General features: G+C 37.8%; 1 protein-coding gene across 3 annotated transcripts in view; it reads left to right on the forward strand.

Moving 5' to 3' along the window:
- Positions 1-25,413, forward strand: part of Cers6 (ceramide synthase 6) — a 267,795-nt gene that overhangs the window by 146,871 nt on the left and 95,511 nt on the right. For all 3 annotated transcript variants that reach the window (XM_063259221.1, XM_003478656.5, XM_003478655.5), the window contains exon 4: positions 15,068-15,125. In XM_063259221.1, coding sequence (XP_063115291.1) covers positions 15,068-15,125 — 58 coding nt within the window. The remainder of the gene's footprint in view (positions 1-15,067; positions 15,126-25,413) is intronic.

A 25,413-nucleotide genomic window follows, 5' to 3' on the forward strand; every position in this document is an offset into this window, starting at 1 on the left:
ATGACTGAACATTTTGTGAGAACTAAGCAAGGATTCATTAGATCATTAGAATAAATTTTTACTCAGAAGAACTCCAAGCTTCAGAAACTCATTTTGTTCCTCTGTCCGTCCTAAGTGGTTGATTTACTCATGTATCGTGTCTTATTTTAACACCATGTTATGGAAATTTAGTGCTGTACTTTTCACTTCCCAGCCTTACCAGATTTTATTCAGAACATTTCTGGAGCTGCTTGTCCCATGTACAGGTTTAATGGGGTAGCAATCTCATGTAGCTTTGAAACATTAATTATTAAACAAGTTTAAAATTACAAATAAGGAAAAAAAGAAGTCAATCAAATTTCGGCACATACATGTAGTAACAAGCAATAGAATATCAAAAATGTCACCCCACTCTTTAACCAAGCCTCTTTGGCATCTGTATCTTATGTGCAAACGAACATGTGCAGATTCTGGAGTCAGATTCTAGTTTGGTAGTCTGTATAGCCTCTGCTACTGTCCCATATATTTAACCATAAACTTAATTCAGAAATCCTTTATTGAGTGCATTTCACATACCAGCTACTTAAAAATCATGGTGGTTAAGAGATGTTGAACATTTGCCACGTGTTTCACTCTGTTCTGTCTTCTTTACAAACACTGCTTTATTTTAATCCTCATTTTAACTCTTTGAAGTAGGTGTTCCTGTCTCATTTTGAGGGAGAGACAGAAGCACAGGGAGTGCCCCAGATCAGGCAGTCTGTGTGAAGATTGTGGACACAGTATTCCAGGTCAGGTGTGTGAATGTGGTTTCCGGAGAACTAGTCCTGAGCCGAAGATTTAAGACAGAAATTTTTATTCAGAGACGAAAAAGCCAATTGGTTTTGGACATTGAAAGGATAACTGTTATCTTAATGTTAGAGCAGTATCTTATGGGGACAAGGGCTTTTGCCTTGGGAAATGGACCAGAGAAAAATTTAGAAAGACCTTGTAAAATTGAGATAATAAAGGAGAAAATTCAGGATTAAAGTGAGAGGGCAGGCTAGGGGGAAGAGAGGAGGAAGGGGAGTAGGGGAGAGAGGGATCGGCGAAAGGGAGAAGCGTCAGCATGTGACTCAGTGGAATAGTATCCTGTCACCTCAAGAGGTGGTCCCAGGCTAGGCAGGGATAACAGCTGATCAACTTCACCCTGCTAAGGGAAGGTGGGACAGAGTTGTAAATTGCCCTTTGTAGAGGTTAATAATCTGAGGCATAGGTTTGCTGAGAATTCTTAAGGAACAGGGCTAATGGGTGTGTTGACCTTTGGACTGGTAAGACTTGCTTTTTGTGACAGTGCCTTGTGTATATCATCTCTCTGAAGAGCACTTCTTAAGATCACCAACTCTTCTTGTTCTGTTCTTGTTTTGCAAATAATTTCTCCCCACTATGGATTTCTGTGTAGATTTAGCTATAAAAAGAGAAACTCTTATTCACGCCAAAATACAAATTCTGAACTTCACTCCTGTTTGTTTTCTTGATTAGTCTGATCACTTAGCTGGTTTAAAAGTCTGCCTTTTAGTGGTGGTACTCAGCTAATGCTAGCTCACCTCCCCAGGAAGAAAAAAGACTAGATGTGATGGTCTAGGAAAGACACAGAGGAGACCAAGCAAAGGAAGTAAATGAAAGTACAGTAGTACTTTCAGAGTAGAACTTTTGAGATGTGATAACTGATGTAGTAAGTGTGTTGAATGGGAAAGTGGACCCAAGAATGGGGTGCTAGGTCGATAATAGTACTCTTGACAGGGATGGAAGGCAGAAATACAGTGAATTCCTAGGAGAAAGGTAACAAATGTGTGATTTGGAAGTTTGCATCTTAGGTGGCTATGTTGATGCGTAGGTCTGGTGTCTGGGTGTCAAGTGGTGTAGAGCCTGTGAGAGGCATGTGGGTGCAGAGCATATGGGTACTGGGGGCTAATGATGGGCTGACAGACAAGGAACAAGAGAGACAGCACTGAGATAAAGGAAAGAACAAATCAGCAGTGATTCACGCAAAGCAGAATGTCACTTTTGTTGAATATTGTAAGATCAAGCAGTAAGATTTAACTAATATAAGTACTTGGATTTAAAATGCACAAGTTCAATAAAACCTTAAAGGTCAGATTATCTCTCCAGAAGAGAGACAGGAACTTGCTCAAGATCATTCTGAGAGCATCAGAAGATAACTACAGTGTTTTGTGATGCTCAGGCCCACACTTGCCCATTGTTTACGCTGCTAGTTACAGCTTTTCAGTTAGCATGTGTCTTGGTTTGTTTCTGATTGCTAGGTTTATTTTGCTTCACAGTTTGTAGAGGTTTCAGTCCATAGTCAGTTGGCTCTAAGGTTGGGTGGCAGGAGAGGAATATGGCAGAGGAGAATTGCTCATGACATGGAGGCAGGAAGCAGAGAGAGATCAAGGGAGGAGAGAGGGAGATTCTCCCCTCTAGTCCACATCCCCAGTGACCCACCTTCTCCAACCAGGCTTCACCTCATGATACCACATTTAACGATAAACTCATCTGTGGACTAATCCATTGATAAGTATCACATCTTCATGATCTAATAACCTCCCTCAAACACTATGATTGCATGAGGCTTTGGGGGGCATCTATACATCAGCTGTAACAATATGCTAATACCGTGTTACAATAGCTGGCGCCAGATGTCAGGATGTTCATTTCAAGTGGGCAGTGCACTGTCTTCCCATTCTCACAGTGACTGACATGGCCTCAGGGATATAGACCACGAGGTATTCAATATGTTTGCAGCTGATATGTGAGCACCTTAGTTCAGATGACTTCAAGTGGTCAGCACAAATGTTTTTGTGCGTGTAAGTTTGTGAAAGACTTGTGCATGTTAGACTTTGTGAAAGGCTTATTTTTTTTTTAATGCAGGAGTGGGAATTAACATTTGTTGGGAAAATTCTCAGGGATAACAGATTGTTAGTCTGTTCTAGCCGTATCTTAGGGATAGAATCCTTGCTTCCAAAGAGAAATTGTTAGTTATTGGTCAGAATGCTCCATGGCTACATTTGTTTCCAATTTTTTTTTCTACCGGAAGATCCTTGACATACACAGATTAATTTGCATAAATGTGTGTTTAGAGACACATAAATATTATATGTATATACACACATATGCATTATATGAATTCTCATATATATGTAAAATATACATCTCAGGACTTCAAGTGGTGAGCTACGATTTTAAATGTCTGTGCAGTGTAACTGGTATATCAGGGCCACTAAATTAATAACAAATTTTTTCAGAAACATAGGTTTTAGTCCTGTCCTTCCTCTCACACACCCTGTTTTTCTCCTTTTTACTGACTTTTCCTAGTAAACTTGAGAATTAGATATTTTAGTTCTTGTTTTCAGATGCAGAAACTAAAGAAATCTTAGGCTGCAGTTGTAGACATGGGTTTAGGGAGTCTGTGATGGTCTCCACTTACATCCCATAAACTCGGTGACCTTTTGCAGAAAACCGACACTAATAGGGTAGTAAAGGAGAAATTTCCTTCCCTCTTAAAGTCAAATATCCTTACATTTTGAGAACTTTGGAACTGCTGGCCCGATTTTCTTTCTCACATAGTCATAGCCTTCAGTGCTTGACAAGTGTCTTCTTGTCTTCAGTCTGCTTTCAGATAAGGGACGTGATTAATTTCACTGTAGATGATAATAAATATTTGGCAGTTTTTGCCTCAACCTCACATGTAAAAACTGTGACATTTACAAGTACATGCTGCAAAGTCATGTTGACTAAAATATTTTTTGGTCTTATTTCTATTTCTATCCTTACCTTAGATAATTGTTAGCTGGAATATGTTCACTTTTGTCTGACTTCCATAAATCGTGGCCACTCTTATGACTTTAAGTGGATGTTAGGAGAAATTTATCCTATATTTTGAGGAATTCTAGAAGAAATGAGAGATATTTTATAGGCACAATGATCTACTTTATGAGTGTGGATTTTTGGCAGATGCATTGTAAGTAGGATATGGGGGCAGGACGATGTTGGGAAGGTCCAACGCCAACAATGCTGAATTCTGCCCTGCTCTGTACACTTGACAAATCTAGACAGTGAGATTGGGTAGAGCTCCATAAAGGATTGAAGAATGAGTCAATCTGATGTTAATAGAACTTAATAAACAAAACAAAATTAAATTTAAGAAACTGAACATAGTACAATCCAAACTAAGTGTAAAATGCACAGAGTACCTGAATTACTTCCAACAGCAATTTTAGCTCAAAAAGTGTGAATATAATGACAGAAAAACAGTAAAATAAGTTATGATCCTTAGAAAGGATGCCTGGAGTACTGTACTGCTTTTTTCAGATCACTCAGCAGCAGGGTATCACAGAGTCTTTTCCTGACACTTCTGCTGTAGTTACCACTTCCAGTCTTCACTTTAAAACCACAGGACCCCAAAATGTAGAGGAAAGAGACTCTATGTCAAATGTCATTCATAGTTTCTAGATGTGTGAGAAGGAAAAGACTTCATGTATTTTTAATAAGTAGAATTCTTATTGGCATTAGATTTTGATGTTGAAGTGTTTTTAAAATAGAGAATAAATATAACAAAAACTCAGTTCTATCTGAATCTATCTTAAAAGAGTAACTATTGCAAAGTCAGCCAAAGTTCCCTTGTATCCTCTGTTCTGTACCCTTCAGAAGTAATATCTACTTTGAACTTGATGTTTATATTTGCAGTTGTTCTTTTTTGAGGGAAGAGGAGGGTACATATGTGAGTATTTGTATGTGTGTATGTGCACATATGAAAAATATAGCAGTGCATTGCATATATCAGACTTTGTATGAGTGCTTAAGACATTTTTTGCATAAGTAATATACAGAAAATTCTCATGCTCAAATTACTTTTCAAGGGAAATGAAAAATAAATACATTTGCATTCCAGTGTCAGTGACTTGCATTGTTAGTTCTGTTGCTTCACAAACAGAGAAACAGCTTGAGCCTTCAGCAAAGAAGAGAAAATGTTGGAGTTCCCAGTGGAGGTAAAAACAACTTCAGGAAATGTTTGTCCTAGACAAGAACCCAAGACTGCATAATCAGCTCACAGTGTGAATACCATCTTCCTATTTAACTGTGGTGTTCCTTTAGACTCCTAAAGTGGGGCAGATTTGAAATAACTCTGGGAGGTTAGACTGTTAGACTTTCCAAGAGGAATCCTTAATCTTTTTTCTTTCTTTCTTTCTTTCTTTTTTTCTTTCTTTCTTTCTTTCTTTCTTTCTCTCTCGGGTCAAACTCATGACCTAGTGCTGGCCAGGCAGGCACTTATGCCACTGAGCTAAATCCTCAGCCCCTTTATTTCATTTTTAAAAATAAGACATATGATTAAAAACTATGGAGAATGTTTAAATTTCAAAAATTCATTAAAGTAAAAAGACATTGCCATTAATCCATTTCAAAATACTCCCTGTCACTTCAACCAGGCGTATCCCATTGTTCTTACCTCTAGTTGAAGTAGTTTTGGAGTCCTCTTTAGTGAGTGCTTTTCATTGCCTCTGTGTCCTGAATTGATACAAAACATTTATATTTCATGGTCAGTTTGACTTGGGGGCCCAAGAGTCATGTGGTGCTGATCTGATGAATGAGGTGGATGAAGACACACAGTGATAATTTGACAAGCCGCCTTTCCATTGAATGACATGTGCCAGCAGCATTGTTGTATTTTTTATGAACCTCATAAAGACACTCATGAAAGAGAACTTCCAGAACTGTTTGAGTAAGAATGATTGGATAAGTCTGTTATAAGTGAGGGGCGGTATTTTGCGGGTAGCTAATGGCAATGTTTGTTTACTGTAATAATTTTTTAAAATGTAAACATTCATGATAGTTTTAGATTACATAGATTATATAGGACATGTTTATGAAATGAAAGATAATTTGCTTTCTTTCTAATTAAGGAACATCTCTGCTATTAAGCAAGCAATAAAGTCAGTGTCCAGGTAGTCAACAGGAATAGTTAACTTCAAAAGGAGACCATTTAAAAAAAAGTGTTCTCGAGTACAGCCATCAGCCAGCCCACCAAGACTTAGGTCTGTGGCTCATCTTAAAGGATGGTAGCCAGTGAAGTTCTAGAAATAAAGTAAAATAGTGTTTACCTAAGTCCAGAGATAGGCACAAAAGGAGATAAATACTGGTCAAAGGGTATAGATTTTCAGTTATAAGGTAAATCAGTTCAGGGGTTTTAATATTCAACCTGGTAAAGTAACACATGCTTAGACCAACTTGACTGTGGTAGTCATTTCATAAAGTGCATCAGATCATTGTGATGTAATTTTTCATTTATATTTCAGTAAAGCTGGAAAAAAAAACATGGTATAATACATATTTTTTAAAAAGCCAGCAACCTCCAAAACCTAATCTTTATGTAGGGAGTAACTTGGGCTAAAAAAGCCCGTGGCAGGCTAAGAAGAAGATGATGTCTGTAGCATTAATACCGTGCAATGGAGTCTGCATGGTGACATTGGACTCACTACATGCAAAATAATGCAAGGACCCCACGTGAAGATGAAAGAGACTTACTGTAAAAACTGGGGGTCTTCATTTTCTTTACCACATTACCTATAAATGTAGGAGAGTTGCACAGTTCTTTAGGTCCATGTTTTTATCTATAGAACAAGATGGTAGATGACTCCCAAACTCCCTACCTAGTTGACTACAAGAGTCTATGGTTCAAGAAAATAAAAAAACTGAAAGATCAGGTAGTTCTGGCTTATATATTCAGAAGTTTTTTGAACTTTTAATAAATCAGAAATAAGACCAAATTCTTGCCTTTGGTGAGCTGTTTCCTGCCAGGACGTGCAGTTTATGTTTACAATATCATCTTTGCGTAGGCTTGCAGTGGAGTCACTCCACTTTGAGCATGTGCCTTATACTGCTCAGAGAAAGGAAGAAAAAAAACTATAGAAAGGGAAGCAAAACGGAAATGATAGCAGCTGACAGAGAAGTTTCATTGTGTGTACTGTGATGCAAGAAAGAACTGCAGTGGGTTTCACAGTAACAAAACTTAATTTATGTGTTAAAATCATCAATGCTTGCCTGGATTTAAATTGAAAGCCTGCCATTTGCTGTGTCTTGTGACAAGTTACTAAGTCCCATCTTCCTACCCATGTGGTGGGAAAGACTAGAACCTCTCAGAGGAGTCTCAGAAGATATGTGTTAATGTATGTAAGACTCTTCTGAATAGGCAGAACCGACATTCCAGAATTTTTACACAGATTTAATGCAGCCCCAGTCAAAATTTCAACAGCGCTCTTCGCAGAAGTAGAGAAGATAATCCTAAAATTCACATGGAACCAGAAGAGATTCAGAATAGCAAAAGTAATCCTGGGTAGAAGGAGCATAGCTGGAAGCATCATATCACAGTTTCAGACTTGAAGTTATATTATGAAGGTACTATAATAAAAATAGCAGCAATAAATAAACAAACATGAGGGTCAGTGTGACAGAATAAAGGGTGGCAAAGCAATCCCAAGTACATTGAATTATTTGATCTTTGAAAAAAAGGGACCAAAAACACACACTGGAGAAAAAATAGTGTCTTAAGTAGACACTGTTAGGAAAACTGGCTGTCTACATGCAGAAGATTGTATCTAGATCCATTATCTCTCACCATGTACTAAATAAAAACCAAAATGAATCAAAGATCTAAAATGTTAAAATAGAAACAACCTGCTGAAAGACAAGATACGTAAAATTTTTGGAGTCATGGGCAAAGGCAAGAACTTTCTGAACAGAACCCCAGTTGCACAGAAAATATTTCCAAGAATCAACAAATGGAGTCATACATAATTAAAAAGCTTCTGCACAGAAAAAATAATAAAAAGCAGCAACTGAAAGAATAAAATAAACCTATACAATGGGAAAAATTTTTTTCCAGCTGTTCCTCAGAGGGCTAATATCTAGAATATATAAAGAACTAAAATATTCAACTCCTAAAATAAAAGACCCAATCAAAAAATAAGCAAAACGAATAGACGCTTCACAGAAGTGTAAATGGCTAATGAATACATGAAGAGATGCTCGCTATCTCTGGCCATTAGAGGAATGTAAATTAAAACAACACCGAGGTTCTATCTTAGTTCAAAATGAAAAGCTGTCATCAAGAAATTACATAATAGCAAATATTGGAGAGACTGCAGGGATAAAGCACCCTTCTATGTTGTTGGTGGGACTATAAACTAGTATAACCACCTTGGGAAGCAATACAGAAATTCCTCAAAAAGCTAAAACTAGAAATTCCATTGGACTCAGCTACTCCTCTTCTAGGTACCTTCCTGAAAGAGTTAAAAACCTCATATTGCAGTGATACATGCATATCCATGTTAATAGCAGCACAATTCATAATAGCTAAATTTTGCAAGTGGCCCATATATCCAGCAACAGATGAATGGTTAAAGAAAATGTAGTATTTACATGTAGTGGAGTACTATTCTGCCATAAAGAAAGATAAACTTGAGTCATTTATAGGAAAATGAATACACCTGGAGGCCATGATGTTAAGTGAAACAAATCAGGTGCACATCTTACATACCACATGGCTTTGCTTCTATGAGAAACCCAGAGTAAAATAAAGAGCAAAATGAAAGATAATAGAAAAAAAGAGAGATAGCTCATTTAGGGGAAAGGAATCAAGAGATGGAGAGAGAAAGAAAGGAAAGGATGGGGGATGAAAAAACGAATTGGCGTGTGTTGTATAGCTTTGCTGACTCCACGCAAGGCATGCAAACATTATGTACTAAACACATGTTCTAATGAACTATAGAAGTCTGTAAGACTTTCATTTGAGGACCAAAGTAAATAGTCAAGAAATGCCAGCTGTCATTATTATTTTACAAAATAGGTGATCTCCAAAAAAAACTTACTGTGAGTAGAAAAGGAGTTCAAGATGACTTATATCTATTAAGCTGGAAACCCTAATTGTGTCATGGTCAAAGTTTGTGGAAATGGCAGACAAAATGACTCAGAACCTGTAATCCTAACACTCTGAGAGGCTGACCGAAAGTTTGCAAATTCAAAGTCCAGCTTGGTCAACGTAGAGAGTTAGTGAGACATTGTCTCAAAATAAAAAATAAGAAAGAACTGGGATACAGCCTAATGAGAAGACCCTGAGTTCCAAAAAGAAAAATAAAAAATTGTGAAAGTGGGTACATCAGAAACAATATAGAAGCATTCTTATAAGTTGTTTATAAACCCAGATGTACTCTACTTCATTGTATAAGAGCTGCATGTAATATGTTGTGCCTTAATAAATTACGGAATCATCAGCTTATGAGTTTTGACTAAAAAAGTGGAGTTTTACACCACTTTGTGCTTAGCAATAAAATGACTACAATAAAGTCTATACTAACTTATTCCTAAATATATTTTGCTTGTTTATCCAACTGCCTGATTTCACTTCATCTGTAATAATTTCTAAAATATAGCAAGGTGATTTATATTGTGTTAAATTTGTGAAAGAAATATTTCCATGCCATAGCTAAGAGCTTTAGTTCAAATTACTTTAAACACTTGATAATAAACGAGTTAATATTGTTCACTTGTTTGTTTTTGTTTAGATGATAAAAGAAGTGAGAAATGTGTCAAAATTAATTCCGTTTTATAATGAAAACAATCACACATGAATTTTTTGTGCTTGAGAATATTTTGCACCCCATAAAAATAATTTGCAATCCTTAGACCATTCCAAAATTAACTGTCTTTGATTCTAAATTCTTACTGTGATGTAAACAGGCCCCCTGTACCACACACTCCCACAGTGATGTACTGTACTGCCACCAGCCCAAAGCAGTAGGGCTAATCAACCATGGACTGAATCCTCTAAGGTTGTGAACTAAAAGTTTTCCTCCTCATAATTAAACATCTGAGGTATTTTGTCACAGTAAAGGAAAGCTGTCTAACAAACACACTGACTAGTATTGAAAAGAAATACCAGTGCAGTCCTCCTTTGTCCCAGATTTCCAGTGAGCTATTTTCTGTTCATTAGAGGCTATTCTCATTGTATGGTATCTGTTCATATCCACTAAGTGCGAAAACCATTTTGACTGAATACATTGTCTTTGATTTTCAGTTGTATCAAATCAGGAAGAAGCAGCATAGCCTAATGGTTAAGAACTTAGATGCTGAGATCACACTACCTAGCTTCCAGTCCTAACTCTCCCGTATTAGTTGAGTGGCCTTTGGAAAACTATTAAACTGCTTTGTGCTTATTTCCTTATCTGGAAGAAAAAATAAAGTAGGGATGATGATAATAGTGCCCACTTTGTTTTGTGAAGTAGTTGCATTAAATAAGTTATTTCTAGAGTGCTTAGAAAATATTGCGGTACAGAGAAAACAGTTCATAAATATTGTACATAAAATTAGTCCTTTGTGTCTGCCCTGTTCTCCCCAGAAAGATATGCTGAATTAATCTTATGGTCTACTCTTTTTTTTCTTTCCCCCATTCTGCATCCTCCATAGTTCAGGATCCCTGTGCCATTTGGGTGCCATTCAGCAACAAGTTACAAGATATCAACACTCTGATTCTGGTCGGGTGGCACAGATGATTAGTCTTGATTTTAACAAAGAATCATGGCCAGTCTCGTTGTATAAAAAGCCATATTCAGTAGGTGGTAGTTTTTACTGACTTTCCATTTAATTTCTGGTTTATGGATATAGAAGAGTTCTGTAGCTGAGCAAATGGTATTGCACACTGGCTTCTCTAGGCAAAGGAGTGTGCTCTTATCCTGCAGAATTTGACAGAGGTCTTTAAAGTCAGTGGCAGGTTTGTTCTGGTTTTGCCCCTTCTCAACTACATAGCCTTGGGCAAGCTAATCCCTAGGCTGCCGGTGCCAGCAGAGCTCCCTGTTCCGAAGTCTTTGTGATGCTGTGGTTTTCTGAGCATTTGCCACGGGCAGCTTAAGACTCGGGCTCTATTCCAGCTAACTAAGCTAGCAACCCTTTCTTTTCTGCTTTCCATGCCACCAAATGGGGTCACTGTCCACCATACTGTTTTTTGTCCTTGAGAGTTATGCTTCACTTAACAAGGTCCTTCTTCTGCTAATTTATTGATCCATTCATTAAAGTACAGAGGAATATTGGTGTTCAACTTACTGTTTTTAACCAGGATTCATCTTCAAGTTTTTATAAAAATGTATTTATTTTGTAGTCAAAACAATATCTTTTGGGACAATGAATTTAATGCATTTCTTCTTTAGTTCCTGTTTCATCCAGCCTGAGGATTTATCTTTTGATTATCACTAAATATTTTATATTATTACCTGATAAGTTACATTTAATTTAGCAATGAAATTTGGGGCAATTACTTGTGTTACTATGTAGTCTTTTTATTCTAAGATTTTTTTTAATCTGATGGATTTGAATGGGTCTGAGCATGTTTTAGCAATTTTTTTAAGCATTAACTAGTGACATGTTTTCAGGGCTTTCAATTATGAAAATATATTTCAAACTCCTTTACAAATGAAAGACAGCTTGACTGGCAGTAAGTTCCTTTGCTTGAGCCTTCTCTGTCATTTAGAAATTGGGGAGAAATTTAAGAGCAACTAGATATTTGTTCTTTTACAGTGACTCATTTTCATTTGATTTATGTGTTGACCTCTTTTTGTTTTTGTGCCTGAAAACTGAAGGATTCTTCATTTCACTTTTACCATAGGATTCAAAATTATTGTCAGAATATAGCTTTGAATTGATACTGTTTGGAATACTGTTCAGTTATTTTTTCTTCTTTAGTTCAGCTTTGTGTCTTTGATTATGATTACTATTTCAGTTCTTTACTTGTATTTTCTCAGAAATAGTTGTAACTATATTTTTTGGTCCCAGGGATCTAGGATCTTTTCCCACTGTGGGCCTTGTTGAAATGTTCACTGTCTATCTGTATCAACGATTTAATGCATCCACCCCACCCCCAACCTCATGAGAGATGCTGTGCTTCATTTTTGGAGTCTGAGTAATGATCTTTTTTTTTTTAAAACCCTATATTCTCTTTGTGTCTTGCCAAGCAACATTTGATTGATTTATGGCATTCTACTTTTGCTTTTTTTTGAGATCATGTCTTCTTGTATTGTATTGATAATGCCAAATAGTGCCCTAAAGTTTACTTCCAATTCCTGTAGAAAGTCATCTGTAGGAAATTGTTCTTCCTTTGAATCATTAGCTTTCTTTTTATTTTCCATAATCAGTACCACTTAGTCGATTCATGCTGACATTTAGCTATTATTTTTATTGTCCTCCTGAATTTTGAAATACCCATCTATAGACGCACTCACAGAAAGCATGCATGTGTTGTCCTTGGCCCCATTCTCTATCCTCTTGTTTGTTAATAAAATTCTTCTTTAGATCTCTGAACTTGTAGCAGGTTGATGTTTATAGATGCTGGCCCATTTTCAGCGGACTAGATGAGTTTCTTATAAAGCAACTATCTCTAATATCTTGTTCTCGGTTACTTTACACAGTATATGGTTATGTAAGAATGCAGCACTTTCAAACTCATCTTTTCCCTAAATTTAGTTGTTTTTCTGCAACTAAAACTGCCAGGATTCGAAGTACTTCCCCTTCTTTGTTTAAAAAAATAACAGACATTAACTGAGGCAGGAGAAAGGAGAATTCCCTGCCGTCTTAGACATCACCATCATTCATGACGAAAAGCTGTCGAGGTTTCTGACTGATAGGGATTTTTTGTTTCTGTGCAAGGCAGCAAAAAGTGGAAAAAAAATAGATATGCTGATACGAAATTTCCCACTTCCTTTAAGGTTCGTAGTTTGTTCTCTGTCTCTCTGATCAAACCTTTAAATGCAGTATTATTCATTTGCCATTGTAAGACTTCTTCCCTAATTTTAGTAATAGTTGAAGGTCATGTTTTACTTTTTGTGATTACATACAGCTTTACCTATCTCTTTCTTTAGAAAAAATTAGGTGGAAAGTTAGAAGAATTTATACCATGGGCTGGCAGCAAGCATTTAAAACTGTGTTTATATGAGACTCTTCAAATAAAAAAAAGTTTTTCATGTTCCAAAATGCTTGAAAATTTTGCTTCCTGGAGATATATTATGGAAATAAACTCTGCCTTGTAAATATTCATCAGAAGTTGTGATTCAGATGATGGAGGCATCAGTGTTCCCGTAATAGAACCCATGTCTTATGAAAACTGGGTCATTTTAGTGATGAAATAAAATGCATACACATAATATTAGGAATTCCAATAGCTTCTATAAAATTTTTATTGTACATAAAAGGTGCTTGATCACTGCCTGCTAACAATAGTCTTAGAACTGAAACAGTGGTTATAAATCACTTAATAAAGGAGTTGCAAATTCATTGGCCTCCAGGAGACAGAAAAAGAGGCAAATCCACGGAGCAGGATTGTTCCCTAACAATAAAGAGAGGCAGGGATTACAGGAAAGTTGAGATTATTTGTACTACCAAATCCTTGAGTCATCTTTACAATTACAAACCCACTCTCCCGTTATAGAGCTTGGACTGAGGTCAAGGGATATTAACAAACAGCCCCTAAATTAGGAGGATCTATGAATTTAATCACAATCAAGTACATTATTTGTAGGAGACAATGCACAATAAAATGTAGGGTCCCTTGTTCAGTAATTAAGAAGTGCCAGATAGTGACCCCAGAGTCTAACGCCAAGCATGGGGCCCTGTCTTCTGCAAGATCACAAGCCTGAGTCCATACTGGTTTTAACTTCTGATTGAGAGTTTGTAGTCCAGAGAGATGATTATAGATATCCACCAAGACATTGATAATGTGGGGTTAAAGTTAAGTTTCTTACTTTATACTATATGAGTAAACCCTCTTTCCTTACAAAAGAGCTTTTGTATGAGGTTTGAGAATCCCTGCTTTGTGACTATTATTGGGAAACTTTGGCTGAATTATTATTCCTTCTATCGCTTTTTACGGTTCTTGAACTATGGTTTTTTGAGTTATTTGTTGAAGATTTTTCACCACGAAGCTCAAAGATCTCTAACAGTTCTAACTGAATTCCAGAATATTTGAAGCAAGAGTCAGCCCAGGAGTAGATCTGCTGTGAAAGTCAAAGGACACTTGCGTACACACTTGACTCATGCCCAATTGTTGGGAAACCTGTGTCATTATTCTTTTCCCTGTTTGAATGTACTGTCATTTCTTTCAGATCTTTTTGTGTGTCATTTGTATCTTCTCCTAAAGTCACTTTGTTACCCTGTTTGTAATTTTTACATGGCTTTCAAACAGAAAAAGCAGTTTGACCTGAAGTTGACTAATCACTCCCTCCTTTGTGTTAATTTACAAACCATAATCCAAGGCTCCACAACAACTTGACTTCAAGAATGCTATTTAGTGATATCCAGCCAGCTACTGTAGTCACATTTCTTCATATTCAGAAAATACAAGAAATAAAATTGCAAACTAAGTGCTAGGGCAAGAAGGTTTTTGGTAATCAACAAACAAACATACACATACTTTATGTTTAAAAATATTTAAATCACTAAAATCATTTAAAATAAAAAAAAAAAAACCCTTGAAGCCTTTTCTCCTTACAAAAGTGAGTCTACCAGCTCAACCTAAAATGGTGCAAAATGGTTTTTCACAGTTGTAATTTGGCCTCTTGATCTGCATGGCTTCCTTTAGCAACATCCACACAGATATTGATAAACAGCTCGTAGTAAAACATTCTTGCATAATTTAAAAATATCGAGGTTTATGTTTTTAAAGCAAGTTGAAGTTAAGTCAAGTTACTAGTAACTGCATCAGGCAAGTAATTCAGACACCTTCATTGTTGAACAGTATCCCTTTATGAGTGATTCACAAGAACATTCATGTGTTGGGGAAGGAGCAGAGAATGGGCAAATGCAGCATCTAAATGGAAGTTATGAGTGATTATTGGTATTTAAAATATTTGCTATAAGCCATGCTCATTAGTCTATGTGTTCAGCTAGCAGTTGCTCATCAAATTTAATTCCTGGTTGGGGGAGCAAATGTAATGAACTGTTTTTACCTCCTGACTTTCAGAATATGCTGTGAGATATATAAACTGAATATTATAGAATTTTTTTAAACCTTCTACAGGTGGAGATTTTCATTTTACCTGTATGTATTTACCTACGGAGTTCGGTTCCTGAAAAAGGTAGGATCTGACAGATTATTTTATGTAATTTGTATATAAGTTAAATCCCATTTTTGGCATGTGACTACATTTTAAGCAATCATAACAGGCCTTTTAAGAATTTTTGTACATTCTTATGTAAAGATTTTTGTTCATCATTGTTTATAGCAAATTACTTTCAGGCATTTGTCTAAACTACTTTTGAAAACAATTTGTTTTTCCGGTGAAAGCTGTTGCTGACTTTCATGGCTGGTTTTTGTTGTTGTTGTTATTTTTCCCACTAGGAGCTTTATGAGATCCAGATGATGCTATGAAAAAAGTTAGAATTTCTGCATCACACATCACACAACTTGATTATCGGTCACTGCAGTGTGAGTCATCACTGTAGAATTCAACTGTAGAAAATACTATTTTAATGTTCTGTATTAACAGGGTATCTTGGTTACTTGTCTCTTGTTGAGACAAAATATCTGACACCCAAAACTAGGGAAGGGAGGGTTTATTTCTTACAGTTTGGGGGGGGTTCAGTCTATACTCAGCTGGCTCCAAGGCAGGATGGCATGGCAGGGCAGCCGTTTAGGACCACTGCAAAAGAGTAAGCCTGAACACAGCCAAAAGAAAAGCAAAGCACATCTTCTACCTGCCCTTACATTGTATGCCAGCTCCACCCCTGGGCAGATGCAGCACTCACACCACCAATCCCAGCGCCAGGCAAAACCATTCACAAACGCTGCATGACGCTTGGGGGTCCATCCGAACACATACCACAGGGCAGCACAAATTGCTGATGAAAAGTTAATTTCTTCCATAGTTGTGCTTCCCTTGCTGCTGCTTTGCTAAATTCTGCGTGAACTAGGGCACCTTAATCTATGAAAGTAATTCTTTGTGACTGTCATGGGCCGTTTCCAGCTTATTTTAGTGCTTACTGATACTACTAATGACTTAGGCTACTTAAATTCAAGATTCAGGAAGACTTACTTTCTAAGAGTGATGTTAACAAATTTGGCATAAGACGGGGAATGATTTTTAAAAGTATTTTATAAATGCCTGAGCATGGTGGCACAAGCCTGTAATTCTACAACACTGGGAGGATGAGACAGGAAACTACAACCCAGCCTGGGCAACTTAGCAAGACCCTGTCTCAAAAAAAAAAAAAAAAAAAATTTAAAGGGTTAGGGATGTAATAAATGCAGAAGCCCTGGATTCAACCCCGAGCACTGCCAGAAAATAAAGTACTATGTCACACAAACCTCTAAAGTGTTCCCACTGTTATGATTATTCCAAAAAATATCTTGAAAATACAGCATGTATCAAGTGATATGCTTTACTCATAAATCTTATAAATACTGACATGAAATTTTAAAATGTTTTTATTTTAAAAGCTTGAGTTGCCTACCTATGGTAACTTCTATTGTAAATAGCATTTCCCTCCTATCGTTGTTTCCTGAGGAAAATGGTCTTTTGCCCCTTGTTTTTGCCTTTAGTAACTGTACTTCTTTTTTCACTTAATAATAAAACATGGTTCTGAGGCTGTTAGAATACATTTGAGTGGATGAACCTCACTCTGAAAGTATGAAGGAATTCTCAACTGGAATAAATAACCATGCCAGAAGCTGCTTATTGGGGAACTCTACTATTCTCATTTTCAGACTTCTCTTTAAAAAATAATAGAATGAATAGAATGACTGTAGGGCATTTATGCTTACAACTTGACTACTTTGGAAGAGGAAATAGCATGGGAGGGAATTTCAGCTGATATGGGCAAGTCATGCTTTAAGGGAATGTGTACTTGCTGACCAAGGTCCAGATTTGGAATTCGTGCCTGGTTCTGTTGGTGAGAGGCTTTACTAGAAAGAAAGGCAAGATAGGGGTCCAGGAGTGTTCTGGTCTGCTGGGCATGGTTTGCTTTATCTGTCATACTGTTAGTGTGGCTGTCAGAACAGGAAGCGCATTCTCTGACACTTAGTTCTGGCTCACTTTGTCCCTGAACACATTAAATAGATCGAGCTATTGTTCACCAGCACTGAGTGTACTGTTTAAGGCAATAAAAGAACTTCTCAATAGCATGTTTGCATGAACATTGTTTGTCCTTAAAGACTGTTGATTTCATACCAGACTCCTTTCAAGTGCCTCTGGTTATCATACAAACGCTCAGAAAAGGAAAAAAAAGAACTAGACATTGATCTGGTTGAATCAATTTGTATTGGGGGTTTCTGACTGTAACGCGATCTAAGCGTCATTTGGTTCATCCAAGGGTAGCATTTTGAGGACAGTGAGAAAGTAGTAATGAGACAGGGTGGAGAGTCCCAAAGGGAGTCAGGAGACTTGAGTTGGAGGTCTGTTTATGCCATTAAGTAAGTCTTGTGCTTTCTGAGATTTAACTATTCCACCTCTAACATTAGTAATGTAGACTAACATAACACCTGTCAGCTCATAGCTCATAATTCAGTGAAGAAATTAAAATTGTGGTAACTGCACCAACATGGTAACCAGGTGCACTCTGGTTAGAAGGTAACAGCAGTAAGGCAGAACTATCCTAAGTATGTTCATGCATTTGACCTGGTGATTGAGGAAAGAATCACACAGAACCACAAAACATGGATGTGTAAAGTCATTTATTGCAACTTAAAATATATCTGAATAGATATACACGTTATATGGCAAATCCAAAACAGACTTTAAAAGTTTTAATGTCCAATATTAGCAGAAGCATTTAGTTAAATTGTGATTAGTGATAAAACTGTATGCAGTTCTTTAAAATAACCTCAAAGTAACTGTTGTATTTTTTTAGACCTATTCAAATGTTTAGTAGAATTTTACGTGAAAATAAATAACAAACTCATGTGTACATTTTTTTCTGTCGTTTCTATACATAGATAAATGAAGCAATAGATAAAAATGAAAAGATTCTTTTTAGAGGGTTTGAACTTTTCAGAGTGGATATACTTTTAAAAATATATTTAATACATTCATTTCTGTTAACACAATTCATGCTAAGTTGTGAGGATTAGGATGGAAATGATTATGCATAGACTTAGATGTACCTGGGCAATAGAAGTGCATGAAATTATGAATTTTGAACAGAAAAAATAAAAATTAAAAGTTGACTTCCATTTAAATGGAAAAGAAATATATAATTTTCATAGCAAAAAAAAAAAAAAAAAAAAGAAAGAAAAAAGAAAAAGAAGAAAAATCAGCTGTAATTCTTCCTACCCTTGTATTTGAATTTTCTCTTAGGATTCCCCCTCACGGGATTGTGGTGCTCAGAATACCTTGGACTAATTACTGTAGCTTTTTCACACTTTTGTCATTATCTTTGTGTCTCTGTTAAGGTGTGAGTTCTGTTTCCATGGAAGGTTTCCATAGTCAGCATTAGAAAATAACTTGAACTCTTTATTATGTAAAGACTTAAGAAAAATTTTTCTCACTTATTTGGAAAAAGATAATGATTTGGAGACATTATTGGCTCACTGGACAGCTAGGATGAAATTTTGTTTTTGTTTTTGCTTTGATACTCAGGATTGAACTCACGACCTGGCACTTGCAAAGCAGGCGCTTATGCCGCTGAGCTAACTTCCCAGCCCCTAGGACGAAATTTTGAATCAATAGTAGTAATAATCACAGTCATAATAATGGTAGTTATGCCATATCAAGCACTCATTATAGACCAGGCATTGCATTTGGACTGGACAGTGAATTTTTTAAAAAGCAAAGGGGTTTTTTTTCTTTTTTTTTTTCTTTTCTTTTCCAGTGCTAGTGATCAAACACAGGGCCTCACTTACGCTTGGCAAATGCTCTCCCATGGAACTGCACCCCCAGCCCAAGGCTCTTTCTTATGAGTCCTATTTATACTAAGTCTACGGTGTTAAACTTAGTAATTACAGTCAAAGAGCCCAAATTAACCACCACATTTCCTGACAAAACTGTGAATCTCATACTGGCAAAACTGTGAATCTCTGGTTGCTGAATTCTTAATATTTTTGGTATCATACCAGAAATGATCTGATTTTCAGATTATGTATAGAATCTCCTTTTTACACATACTGATATGTGGCACAATGTTTTTCTTCTCTGTCTGTGATATATATTTACTTTGAATTATGTGACTAGCAGACCACCAGTGTACTGTTCACACTCAGTTAGAAGTTGGTTGAGACAAGTTAGTATTTGGTTGATTGTGAGAAACATGATTTGGGTGAAAATGTTCTTTGCCTAGGATACCTATTCAAATGTTTAGTAAAGCCTGATTAGATGATAGAGGCATTTCATTAACACTGAAGTGATGGCTTATGACTTCTGGTTTAATAAGATGCAATACTTTTAATTTTGATTGTATGAAATTTTCCTAAAAAGTATTAGAAGCTTTTTTTCCTCCGTGTTGTTTTTGCATTAGACTCAGGCTGTGTGTCTGGAGAAAAAGACATTTCACCTACAGCTTTGTTCAGGCAGTGAAGCAGAAAGACTAGGGGTCTCATGAAGCTGGAATGCATTTGGGAGTTTGAAAGGTTTAGGAGAGCTCCATCTCTTAGTAAAGTGATGTCTGCTGTCTTACTGAGTGATACTTGCTTTTCTGTAATTATTGTAAGGGCTTCTGGATTTTGTGCTTTATCAAACCATGAATCTTATCTGTTTAGCACACTTTATAATATACTGACTTTGTAGAAACTCCTTTAATAGTAAAAAAAAAAGTGAATTTACATTTAGAGGCTATCAAAATAACACTCATTTACATGCATTCATTATTATGCCCCTAGAGGCACAGATTTCTCAGGAGTTTAGAACTGAGCTTGATTATGAAAACCTATGCTCCTCATTTATATGCTGTGACAAAGCTGGCTTTACAGGCTTCCTCTGGCTTCAGGCGGTACCCAGGGAACTGGATTGCATTAGTATTCCTTCACTTATTCTATGAGGAGCTGAGACCTAGTAAGTCAGAGAGAGTCCGGGTAATTTGAGATGAAGTATTGATTCACCTATCAAGCTCTGTACCTCCACATTCACTCTGCATTAGCTGAATCATCATTAGGGACCTCTCTGACACTCAAAGAAAAATCATTCACTGAATTCAACAGAAAAGACTTTTTTTAATACTGGGGATTGATCTCGGCACACTTCCACTGAGCTGTATCCTCAGCCTTTTTTAATTTTGTATTTTGAGATAGGACCTTGCTAAGGTACCCATGCAGCTCTTAAAATTATGGTCCTCCTGCCTGATCCCACAAATTACTGGGATTACAGGTGTACATTGTTGTACCTGGTTTAAGAAAGCATTGGTTTTATGCCAGTGTGTTCTAAAAAAATCTGAGTGCCAGTGGCTTTAACATACACCCATCATCACAGTAAAACATTTCGTTTAACAACAATAATGAAACAAACCATTTTTTTTGTGTAAAAATGGCAGCTTCCTGGGGGAGGTAGTGAGGTGGTTTATTTATGCTTATGACACCGGTGTTCCTTCTCTAAAGTGAAGGCCCAGTTTTGTCTCAGTGTGTGGGGGTTAGGGACAGAGATGCTTGGGACAGGGACTTGATGTGGAGCAGGCTACAGACATTCCTATCTGACCAGCTCCTTCTCCTGCCATAGCTGTGTGTTTCCAGAGAAGCTCTAGCTCCAGATCAGCTGGTACTGGGTCTGCTGCAGTTCCCTGCAAGGTGAGACTAATGGCTGTGTTTTTGTTTTTGTTTTATTTGCCTCTTGTCTCTTTCATTAATGAAGATGTGAAAAGAAAGGTCATCTGGCAGGGACCATTGCTGTCATTGTTCAAGACTTATTAAGCAAAAGTCTGATGATACTTGACATCTTGAAACTATTCCAAAGCATAGAGAGCAGCACAGACACTTTAAGTGAACAATAAAACCAGTTAAGATAACTTTTTTCAGGCAAAAGTAATTGTGATTGATAGAGCTGGTTTCCCTGGAGGAAGGAGATCCATGAGAGAGTCTGCTGATAAAAAGGCTGGAAATGTTCTCAATAAAGGTGGCAGTGTCTAAATGCTTAGGTATACACCTGTCAATTGGCACTGCCTTTTCTCCCTTAGCTCGATGCACTTTGCCCTATGTAAGGTATACTTCAATAAAATAAGATATAATGGTCAGTGATAATCTTCTAGCTGCCATATGAAGTAGGCCCTGCACGTTACTGAGTGTAACTGTGAGCAGAAGGCATTTGAGGATCAAAAGCTGTGATTGAAAAGGCATCTCATTCATGGCTCCTTTCAAGAGCTTCTGTTCATTACCCACAGGAGACACTGGTCTCTGGTCTGTCTTTTTCCTTCAGTATGAGCTGGTCATCTGTCCTAGGACAGCAGTTACACTTGGCATGCTGGATAAAAGAGCAAGACATTGTGAATCCCCTCCCTTAATGGCTAATGCTCACACTGATCTTTCTTCGCTGTCATCATTGCACAGGAGTTTAATTCACGTTAGCTGATGTGGATTAAGCATCTATATGCAGACATAGTGTCCAGTATGGGGAAGGAAGACATGGTTCCTGCCTTCTAAGATCTTGTAATCTAGCAGAGGAGTAAACATTTACCTAAAAGTACTAATGATATGAGCTCTGTGATAAATAGAATGTTGGACTTGACAGCTGAAGGACTTCTCCTGCATGTTGCTATTGTAAAGACAGCTGGTACTTACGTGGAAAGGACATCCTTCCTTTTCCTGTTCCCTGACTCCAATCTGTAACCTCTCATCTCTTCAACCCACGGCTCTACCTCGTCCTCATTTTTTTCTGTACCCTGTTCTCCCCACTACCTGCCACCTTCCACATATGAATTCCTATGAAACTATATCCTTCATACTACAGCAGAACCCATCCCAAAGCCTCTGACATTGCTGTTCCTTCATTACCGTTGTAACCCTGTTGTCAGCAAGACGACTTCTCAACCACTGGTCCACCCACGGTCCTTGTCATCCTTCTCTGCACCTCTTCTCTTCCTTTAAGACTCCAGGGAGATCTCATACCCACTAAAAGTGTGACTTTTCTTTGAAATATTTATTTTGATTAAATTCATTCATGGTGAGTTTAACTGATTTGTTCTTGAGGAGTCTGCCCTGGCCTCCTGCAGAAAGTGCACTGAACAAAGCCATTAGCTCTCTGACAGAGACAAACACAGGATAAAACTGTCGCCCAGTTTCCATACCCAGTCACTGCTCCAAAGGTAGGCTGAGTACATGAATACCACTGGGCTTACTTCTGTAGCGTCACTTAGATTTAGAGTAATTTCCCTTGTGTTTACCCAAAGCCATATTCTTTGTGGATTGCCTGTCACAGAACTGTAAATTTAGACCTTTACATTTATACTTCACATATTGCTAGGTTGTGCTGAGTATATGTAAGGCATTCAGTCCATGAACCACAGGAAGTGTTCAGTAGGTAGCAATCATCATTATGATTATCATACAGTCTCATTCAATTCTATGTACGAAGTATCATGGGCTTTCATCTCAAATGTCCATGAACTTCTGAAAGGGCCTCATACCCCATATGAAACTTTATATAGTGCTTGATCCCCTCTCTCTTTCTCCCTCTCTCATCCTTAATCATATCCACAAAGTTCCTTTTGCCCTACAAAGGCCTGACATACCATGAATGTCCATCTCCATTTCTTCTCATCTCTCGGATGGTGTTCACCAGATATTCATAGTGAACTGCCATTTGGTGCATTTCAATTGCACTACAGACTCCTTCTATATGCTTAAAGACCAAACCGGCCAAAGATAGGACTTGCTCGAAAGTACACTTGACATCTGGCAGCACATCAAAAATACCATAATAAGGGTGCAGATAGAGCTCTAGGATTGGAAAAAGGGGAAGGAAAGTATTGAACAGGGAGCTCAAGAAGTCTGCACTGAGGATGTGGCGTTGAGGATGGACGATGAAGGAGGCTTCAGTTAACAAAGGTGGAAAACGGAGGAAAAGACCAAGAACAGTGCTGGGGAGGACAGACTGTCGTAAGACTGGGCCATGGGGAGTGTGTGTTCAGGGACAGAGGAAGAGAGGAGGCAGCAAGTGTGACCATGGCGACAGACAAATGGGGCAGTGGGCAAAGGCCGTAACAGACAGCTTAGGGTCTTAGCTTCTGTTTAGTAGGGGAAGAGGGAATAAAGCATTGAAAGAGAGGCGAGAAAAATTGGCTGTTTGCAGCGTGCAGAATGAATCAGAAATAGCAAGGCCCGGCGGCAAGGAGACCTGGAAGACTCACAAACAGCTGTGCTAGCCGTGCTCTGTGGCACTTGCGATAAGCAGGTGAGAACTGGTTCTTGCCTTTCAGCTGTGGATTTGTGTTGGGCACCCCCAAGGACGGTAGGCCAGCTTCTCACAGGTAGACCATTTGTTGTTTGTAATAAGGTGCTGGAAAGGTAAGATTGAGTGTAAAAAGGGAGAAACAGAGATAAACAGAATGTTCTTAGTGTATTAAAAATAACTCTTCAAGGGGCTGGGGATTTAGCTCAGCGGCATAAGCGCCTGCCTTGCAAGCAGGCAGTCGTGAGTTCGATCCCTGGTACCGATAAAAATGAAAAAGACAAAAAAATAAAAAATAAAAAAAATAACTCTTCAAAGAGAAGAAAACAGAAAGTCAAACATTCAGAAAGACTTCTTTACCCCCCTGCTTATTGTCTGGCAAATGTATGGCTATTTCCTTTGTGACCTTTTCCCACAAGGAAAAGAAAGTACTTTTTAATTCAAGGGACATCCCCACTTAATGAAGATAACAAATACCTTATTTTGAGGGTAAGGGAACTGCTCCTGAAGCTTCTTCTCCCCTTTACTGCGGATTGAACCCAGTGATTCACACAGGCTAGGCCGGTGCTTTCCCACTGAGCGATTCGTCCAACCTTAGGTTTGTTTTTTCAACATTTTATGCTTAATTCGCTGTAAAAATTTTTGTTTAAGTATACTTTGGTTCTGTGGTGTTGGAGGGAGGAGGAAGGAAGGCGTTCAGCGAGGCAGCCACAGGCTTCCTCAGCCTGCTACCTGGAGTGCTGCTGAAGCCTGCGGTGTGATATTTCATTGATCTTCTGCCTGAGCCGCTGAGGTTTGTGTTCTTACACCATTTAAAAGAGAAGAACACAGTGTCAGAGAGGTTAAGTAACTTCAAGCGACAGAGCTGACATTCGGCCCCAGGTCCTGTGAGTCTTCCCCCACGTTCATCACGCTTAAATGGCCTCTTGCTTTGTCTCAGTTTCAGGCACATCTTCAAATAGTCCATGATGTTATATTATGCCTTACTGTGGATAATTTATGGTGAGGAAGAAGGGTGAGAAATGTTTTTTTGAAAAGAATATTTTCAGCCTTAAAAGTGTTAAATTTCCACTAAAGTTTTGCATGAGGTTTTAAGAAATCATGTTTCTATATCTTGAACTGAGAAAACCTGTGTCTTTCTGTACTAGAAAGTAAAGCATCTCACTATTTTATTAAGAAAGATCCTCTTCCACCCGCTGTAGTGCCCAGGGCCCTGCTGTGGACTCTGAAGACCTCTTTCTGTGCTTGTCCTGTGGCTCTCTGGGTGTTTTCCCATTCACTCTCAGCACATATGTCTGGTTCCTGAAAAGACATCATATGTACGTGTTGAACTACGTCTGCTCTTTGCCCTTAAGGTAGATGAGGTTAAACTTAACAGCAGTGGCACCTTAGATAAAGTATACAGAGAACCGAGCAATTGTTAAAATAAAGAAACTAGAAAATGAGCATTCTTAACTTAGTTTTGAAAAAAATACGAAAAAGGAGCTGCTGTCCCACATAACAGTGCTTTACATCTAGCTGTTTACGTGTTCTAGGTTTAATTCTGACACTGAAGAAAAGATACTAAGAACCGAAGCAGCATCTGTCCATTCAGAAGAAATGACAGATATATCCTGATTTCCTATTTTCTTTCCTGCAAACGTCAGGGGTGGTGTCTCATGAGAGGAGGAGAAGGACAGGGCCACAGATAGCAAAAGGCGCTCCAGTAGCCCCAAAGAGAGCCGTAGACAGTGCCGCCATCCCTTCCTCTGTTCATTTATCATGAAGCACCTCGTTTATTTAATGCTGCAGTTTGCTTTCTGCTCTGAACACCGGGTGCCTTATCAATTGTTAAATCCTCTACACATTTTTGGCCCTACCAGTAAACATCAGTTTCATCTTTAAATGCAATTGTTGCCCACCCCTGAAGTCTTTAAATCACCACCACATTAGTTTGCAGAGATCTCAGGTAAAAAAACCAGCCCCCCCCCCAAAAAAAACCTCTTTATTCTTTGTCTGTTTATTGCATTCTAGAGGCAGTACCTGGGTGCTTTTCTTTGTAATCCACTTCCAGTGATTTTTG

This window comes from Cavia porcellus, unplaced genomic scaffold, assembly GCF_034190915.1.
Source record: "Cavia porcellus strain 051 isolate PalLab524CR breed Dunkin Hartley unplaced genomic scaffold, mCavPor4.1 scaffold_12, whole genome shotgun sequence".
Classification (NCBI taxonomy): Eukaryota; Metazoa; Chordata; class Mammalia; order Rodentia; family Caviidae; genus Cavia; species Cavia porcellus.